The sequence below is a fragment of the Hyposmocoma kahamanoa genome, unplaced genomic scaffold (assembly GCF_003589595.1).
Source record: "Hyposmocoma kahamanoa isolate Upper Pololo Valley unplaced genomic scaffold, ASM358959v1 180, whole genome shotgun sequence".
Classification (NCBI taxonomy): Eukaryota; Metazoa; Arthropoda; class Insecta; order Lepidoptera; family Cosmopterigidae; genus Hyposmocoma; species Hyposmocoma kahamanoa.
In genome coordinates, this window is record NW_020653711.1 from 2,014,768 (window position 1) to 2,022,343 (window position 7,576).

At 36.8% G+C, this 7,576-nt stretch overlaps 1 protein-coding gene across 1 annotated transcript; it reads left to right on the forward strand.

Moving 5' to 3' along the window:
* The first annotated feature begins 5,970 nt into the window (after positions 1–5,970).
* On the forward strand, positions 5,971–7,185 carry LOC113225976. The gene has a single exon (XM_026458469.1). It carries the CDS (start codon positions 5,971–5,973, stop codon positions 6,931–6,933), a length of 963 nt encoding a protein of 320 aa, XP_026314254.1. The 3' UTR covers positions 6,934–7,185.
* The last annotated feature ends 391 nt before the right edge of the window (positions 7,186–7,576 follow it).

A 7,576-nucleotide genomic window follows, 5' to 3' on the forward strand; every position in this document is an offset into this window, starting at 1 on the left:
CTGTTAGTAAGTCCCATGTGCCTGTAATTTCACCCTTATCCTTCGAAACCGAACCTTCAAAAACGAAATTGGTAATGTATTTAAGAAATGAAACTATTTTTCCGGATTTAAATCACTTATAATTGTTTTTTCAAACAAATCAACGTTTGTCAAACGCATGGCAACCGTGACTAAGAGCCCGAAACGTTGGTTTGTTTGAAAAAACAAATAAACGCGATTTAAATCCGGAAAAATAGTTTCATTTCTTACGTGTAACAATCGCGAAAACCTAAGAACTCGATATGGTAATTTATTTATTCTTATTTCAAACATCAGTTGATTACTGTGTGGTGACAGTTCTCTGATAATAAGGTCTTTATGTGCTATTGAAAATGGACCTTGCTGATTCCACGTACAAAATATTTTAAATATAATGGTAGTAAAGGACCCGATCGAAGGAATTCTTCTTAGTGTTCTTCTGTATTAATAATTATAACAAACTAGTGGAGTAATTTCACAAAAAACAATTGAATATCAAGATAGTGAAACATCGTGTTAATCAATATACTTAACATTACAACAAATAAATAAATAATAAATAAATAACGCACACACTCAACATAGCCCCACACTAGGGAAACCCTGTGTCGCGGGTGCCATGGACACACACATAGACAACCACAAATTACACCCAAACTCACGAGAGAAATAAATGTAAGCCATACAAACATTTCTCCCGGCCCGGGAATCGAACCTGGGACCTCTGCGTGGCAGTCCGGCATGGTAACCGTTCGGCCACGGAGGCAGTTAAAATAAATAAATAAATTTAACATAGGAAATAAAACTATTTTTCCGGATTTAAATCGCGTGTATTTGTTTTTTCAAACAAACCAACGTTTCGTGCCCTTTACAGGTCCCATGGTCACGGTTGACAGTCAACTCAAAAAACGGAAAAGTAGTTTCATTTCCTAAGTGTAACAAAGGCAAAAACCTAAGAACTCGAAATAAATTTAACATTTAAAGTCAACTTTATGACGCAAACAATAAGGTAGTTCAAAATCCAAAGTCTTCAGCCCAACGTGCTGTTAACTATACGTACAAGAGCCATCAATTTTATATCACCTTTCGAGTTAATGAAATGAACGTTGCAATAAGGAATAATGAAGGTCGTAAGTTATAAAATGGTGTTGCTTTCTTAGTTCCTTCAAAAGAAGTAATGTAACTGTGTACCAAATGGCTTAAGAGTCTATACAACCTGAAATGGCTTTAGGTGATTCTGCATAACAGTGAAAGCGTTGAATGAATCCCTTTGGAAAAAATACATAGTAAAATTGAGGATAGGTATACACTGATTACTATACGGCTTGAAAACACGATCCCTGACAATTTTCACGACATATCTCGAAATTTTACAAGAAAACCGCTGTATTTAATAGAAACTTTACATATACTAATGATTTTTTAATATCAACTGAACTAAACAGAAAACGTATATTATACGATATACATTTTTGAAATGGCTTTAATTCCGTTTGTAAAAAAATAAATTCTGAAATAATTTATATTTATATTTAAATAATAAGCCAGTGCGCCCCTGCCGCTCGACTCAAGCAAAATGAGTCGTATTAGTACGGGAAAAATTCGAATTTGAGCTGAATTAGTACCGATTCTTATGAAGTTACTATTGAAACGTTCCCTTCTTAAAAGTGTGTTGTTCGTGGGTTGTTTATGTAACAAATTGACTTCATTTTTCAAAATTAAATATTCGTGGAACAAGTGTGGGTAGAATACCCAAGTACTTATTTATACATCAAAGAATACTTTTTCTCCTGTTTTCTTTAGTTCAATATTTTGCACCCTTAGTGTAATACGGTCACATCGGCAAAATGACAAATTATCAGGAGAGACGTTTAAAGATTCTTCGAACGAAATTTGTCGATAACTATTTCAATAGGAGAGTTGTGTAATTTCAAATACACATAATTTGTTCATGTACGGGTTAATTAGGAGGCGAATGTTTGGAAAAAGTAAAAGAATGAACGTTAAAGAATCTTGTTTTTTATAATACTAAGTAACGGGACGAACAAGTCGTGTGCATAGTGGTAAGAGACACGCCTATCCCTAAGGCTCAACTCACACTGGCGCAGAGTCGAAGCGTCGCGACACGTCATGTTTTTCGCCTGCCTATAGCATATTCATCTCTATTAACCATTATTAAGATACAAATTTGTGTTATACAAACATGGAGTCAAGTGTCGCCGCGCGTTACTTGAGCGTAGTGAGGCGTCAGACGCTGACCACACTGTGATCAGGGCGCACTAATGCGAGCGTCGTGGCGCGTCGCCAGGCGTTGTAGTCGAAAAACAGGACGCGACGCTTCGATTATGCGCCAGTTTGCGTTGAGTGTAACAGTAGCAGTGCCACTCTCGATGTTTAAATCACAACGATCTGAGGGGCACTGCCACTGCGCCCGACATCCTGAGACATAAGTTGACAAGTCCCATGTGTCTGTAATTCCACCAGCACACTTACCCTTCGAAACCGGAATACATTACTGCTTCGCGGCAGAAATAGGTAACAAGGAGCTCTAAAACCTATTATTATAATTTAATCTAACCTACTTAGTAACTGTATATTTGCACACAAGCAAGTACATTGAATTATTTTGCGATTTTTTTTAGTAAATCCATTGATGATGAGATTCCGTAATACGAGTACATAATACTACCACAGTTTCACTGTAATACTGTGATACTACCCTGCTCAGCATAACTAAGGTAATTAACAATTTCAGCGAAATTGTGTTATTAACATTATCTGGAATCAGCTAAATCAGGTCTACAACCTCTTCTAATCGGTTTTTCAATATCTTATTTACTTTCAGTTTAATCGTTTATCGAAATCAGCGCAATTGCCATTATACAGAGAAAAATCACTTTTGGTGCCAATATCTCAATAAAAAAAATTAAAAAATATCTCGAAAGTTGCCAAACGCAAATCCGTTAGTTATTATAAAAAGCGCGGTGTAGCTCGTATTATTTTTTATGACTTTCATAATAATATGATAAAATAATTTTTGGGACCTCCAATAAACCACTAAAATAATTTTTGGACATTTGGATTTGAATTTTTTATTTTGTTTTTTGTTTCTTATTTTGAATATGTACGCTTTTCCTCATTTTCAACACCAATTTGTTACCATTTCTCGGTAGTTTATAGATTTATTTCAAACACGCTCGGAAAAAACTTTAAAAACACTTTAAAAAAACAGAACTTACAAAGTTTGTCATTTAGGGAGCGTGCAACTGTTTGACGGCATAGGTCGGCAAAATAAGTATGCAAATCCATTGCTGTCCAGTGCTATAAAGTTTTAAATATATCTATTATGTCGTAATGAGACAACTAAATGGTTAAAGTCTAAAAATTATAATGAAGTTGAAAATCTTATGCGAGTCTCGGTCTAAGTAATCAGCTTCTCGAACACACACACGCACCCACACACACACACACACGCACGCACGCACGCACGCACGCACTCACTCACGCACGCACGCACGCACGCACACACGCACGTACGCACACTCACACACACACACACACACACACACACACACACACACACTTGCACTCATCCACATAATTAATTTTTAATTTTAATTAGTTAACATAAAATAAGATCAGCAATTAATCTAAGTAATAATTGTACCGGATTGGAGGAGCGGTGGCTTCTGACACACTTGTGTCAGAAAATACTTATTTTCATGCTTAAAAGAAGTTCACCAGGAATGATATACCTATGTAACCTATATTAAGTTTTCGTATTCGATTAAGTATCCGTAATTGAGTTACGTAGGTCAATGCTTGCACCACATTCTTAAAAAAAGGCGGTAAAATAAAAAAACTTTGAAGTTCTTTTTTGTTATTTCTATTTTCCTGGCGAAAATGAGTTCTTTTGAGAAAAGCGAAAACACAATAATGAACTCTAGTCCGCCTAATTTAAAATAAGAAGCAAAATTTGTCGTGGAAATCTTGTTTTACTTTTTCTATTATATAGATTTGCCTTCATTATTTTAGGGTCGTATTCCAGAACTTTACTCAATTCTTGAGTATGATTTAAAGCACTAGAAATCATACTCAAGTCTTTGCCATTAGGGTCGTATTTCCAGTGCTTGAAATCATGCTCAAGTCCTGACTTGAGCATTGAGTAGAGTTCTGGAATATGATCCTTGGTCTTTTATTATTTCTTCATACTGTTTGAGAACAGCACTAATTAACAACATATTCATCGGCGGGAACGGAGCTTGCCCGCCTCATATAATAATACAGTTTTGTCTGGCAATTCTTTATTTTCCGGACTTTGCAATAATGTCCTATTTCTCTTTTGTTGTAGCGGAGAGTGCGCCTGAAGAGATGCCGGGCACGACGGCGGCCGACCCGAGCACCGAGCATAAGGAGCGACTCATTGCCGCCGTCAAGAAGGAAGTCAAGCAGTTGATGGAAGAGGTTTGTATATATCACATAACAATAAATATAGTAGAAGTTAGTTATTTTTCGACCTTCGATGTCGGCTCTTTTTCTTCCCGTTTCTAATAATCAAGATTTGTTGGTATTACGTCTGTGTATTACGCATTAAACTTTATATAAAAATATATAAATAAATAATAGACTAGATAATAGACGAATATAGGAAACAACCTGTTATTTTCAAACAAGATTTTGTCAAATTCGGTATACTAGGCAGATGGGCCAATCTATTCGTCACAATTTTACGGTAGAACTTATGTAGATGTGGTATCTAACGAAGTTGAGCATCGAACGTCACGAATCCATCATATATTCAATGGAGAATCCAAACAATAGAAGTGATCGCTTCTGTTATACGTGGGGCGAACCATAAGTTTCCGGAATGAATAAAAAAAAAATACGATAAATGGTCAGAAATGAATTTATTGTTTCTCAAAATATTCTCCGTTAGCGTTAATGGGCTTCTTCATACGAATGAACCAATTTTGTAAATATGTATGCCACTCCTACGTGACAATCTCTGAAACATATTTTTCCATACTCCTCGACAGACTCATCAGGTGATGAAAATCCTTGCCCTACACGGGCACTGGTTCTTAATTTTTGGAAATAAATAAAAGTCACAAAGTGCCAGGTCGGGACTGTATGTGGGATGGCTCATAAGGTCAGCGTTGTTCACCTATTTTTGAAGATCATTTGTCTGTCTGGCCGTGTGAGAACTGGCATTATCGTGGTGCAAGGTGATACGGCGTTTACGGCTATTTTTACGGAGTTTGTCAATAACTTCCGGCAAGCAAATGGTCGTGTACCAATCACTACTCAAGGTACAACGATTCTCCAAATCAACAGTAGCCACGTGTCCAGTTTTATTAAAAAAAGAAGCAATCATCCGCTTAGAGGCACTTTGCACGCGCGCCACTTTGGTTGGTTTCGGCTGATCACAAAAGACCCATACGTTCGATTGCTGCTTTGTTTTGGATTCGTAACTATAAATCCATGTTTCGTCACCTGTTACTATGTACCACACCAAATTTTACGCCGCTTGGTTGAATCTGGTAAGCATGGCATTGCACCAAATGATGCGATCCGTTTTTTGAACCTCAGTCAAATTGTGTGGGATCCACCGAGAGCACAGCTTTTTCACACCCAAATGTTTGTGTAGTATTGATTGTATTTGACTCATGCCTATGCCTAAAAATTTGAAGCGTTTGAATTCTGCAAACCAGCTATAAATAGTCGTCTTGCATGGTGTTTCATCGCCAAAATCAATCAAAATCATCCTCGTGACACTTGTCGAGAGTGGTTGTGTCTCTACCTTAAAATAAAAATAAAAAAAAAATTTTCTACTTGTGAGTGATCTTCTTCAATTCAGTAAACTCGATCGTAATATTTGTGTGTTTGGTACTAATTCAAGTGAAATAGTGAACTGTGTCAAATCGTGATCAGGGATATAGACATCATATGAAGATGGCTTTGCAACGCACTCCACCTAATAAATTTTCGTCTAACCCCGATATACCCCTGTCTACTGACACGGAAATCCTTTATGTAAACCCTCGGAAGCGTAAACAACCTGACGTAGAAGATGCAATTGCATTACTGGAGAAAAAATTTGAACAGCAATTGTTGATGTGGAATGAGAAAATAGCGCAAAGTATAACGGGTGGCATAACGGCTGCCGTTAATTCTGCTCTGGCCGGCGAAATGTCAAAATTATCAGCCACACTATCAGATATAAATACCAATATACAAAAACTCAATGCAGACAACGTCCGCATTAATAATGCGCTGACTGAGACCAACTTGCGCCTGACTGATATGGAGAAATCTTTAAACTTCTCAGCTGAGCGACAGGACTTATTTGACAACAAAATAAAAGCCCTTGAGGATAAAATTTCCCCTACTATCGTTTTGTCAACTCAATTACAAGCTCTCGAGAATAAGGTGGCGGACTTGGAGCAACAAGCTCGGGAATGTAATATTGAAATATGTAATGTACCCGAAAGACGCAACGAAAACCTTGTGCACATATTGGAATCTATTGGGAATGAAATAAATCATCCGATAAGAATATCTGACATTACATCTGTTCACCGAGTACCTCATGCGGACCAAAAGAATCCGCGTCCAAAAAATATCATTGCGAAACTCACCTCCAGGCTGCTACGTGATAATTTTATTTCAGCTTACCGCACTGGAAAGGGATTGGACACCACTAAACTATCCATAACAGGCTCCCCACACAAAATATTTGTTAATGAGCACCTTACACTTAAAAAGAAACATTTATTTCGTCAATGTCGTGAAGCTGCAAGAAAATATGAATATAAATACGTGTGGATCAAACATGGAACGATCCTGGCACGTAAATCGGACACTGCCGCGGTTATTGCTATCCGTTCACCCCAAGACATATCAAAAATCATTTAAATTTGCATGTTTCAACGAAAACATAAGTTTTACCTATTGCTATCACACATTTCACTATATTTTGTTGTTTAATTTTGTTCTAATTTTGGTATTTTCCATTATCATAACAATGCGGGTGGATTTATTTTCTTTTATTTATAACGAGCTCACGTTCGAGTGCGCAGCGGCAACGTGTATCCAAAACTACGTTTATATTATGACTGACACAGTATTTTTCTTTGTGCATCTCAAAAATGAAATTAGGGTTTTTACACAAGATTATACAACATGCACATATATATCCCAACGAACTAATTTAAATATAGCATGCATTTTTACGTTATTGCACACACTTATAAACCGTTATTTACGTAGTAAACTATTATACTTTTTTATTAATACACGTAAGAATGTAAGCGTAATCAATGGATAATCAAGTGATATCTGTATACTGTCAGAACTGTCGAGGTTTGAGAACAAAGTTACACACACTTTACATGAATATTTTGTTACATAATTATGATGTAATTGTTTTGTTGGAAACGTGGTTGCATGGTGACATATTTGACAATGAGTACATAGATTCCCGTTATCGTGTATTCCGGTGTGACAGAGATCGTTTAAGTACTGGCCGCCTTGATGGCGGAGGCGTGTTGGTGGCGGT

Coding starts and splice junctions, on each gene's coding strand:
- LOC113225976 (XM_026458469.1), top strand. CDS start 5,971: ATGGCTTTGCAACGCACTCCACCTAATAAATTTTCGTCTAACCCCGAT.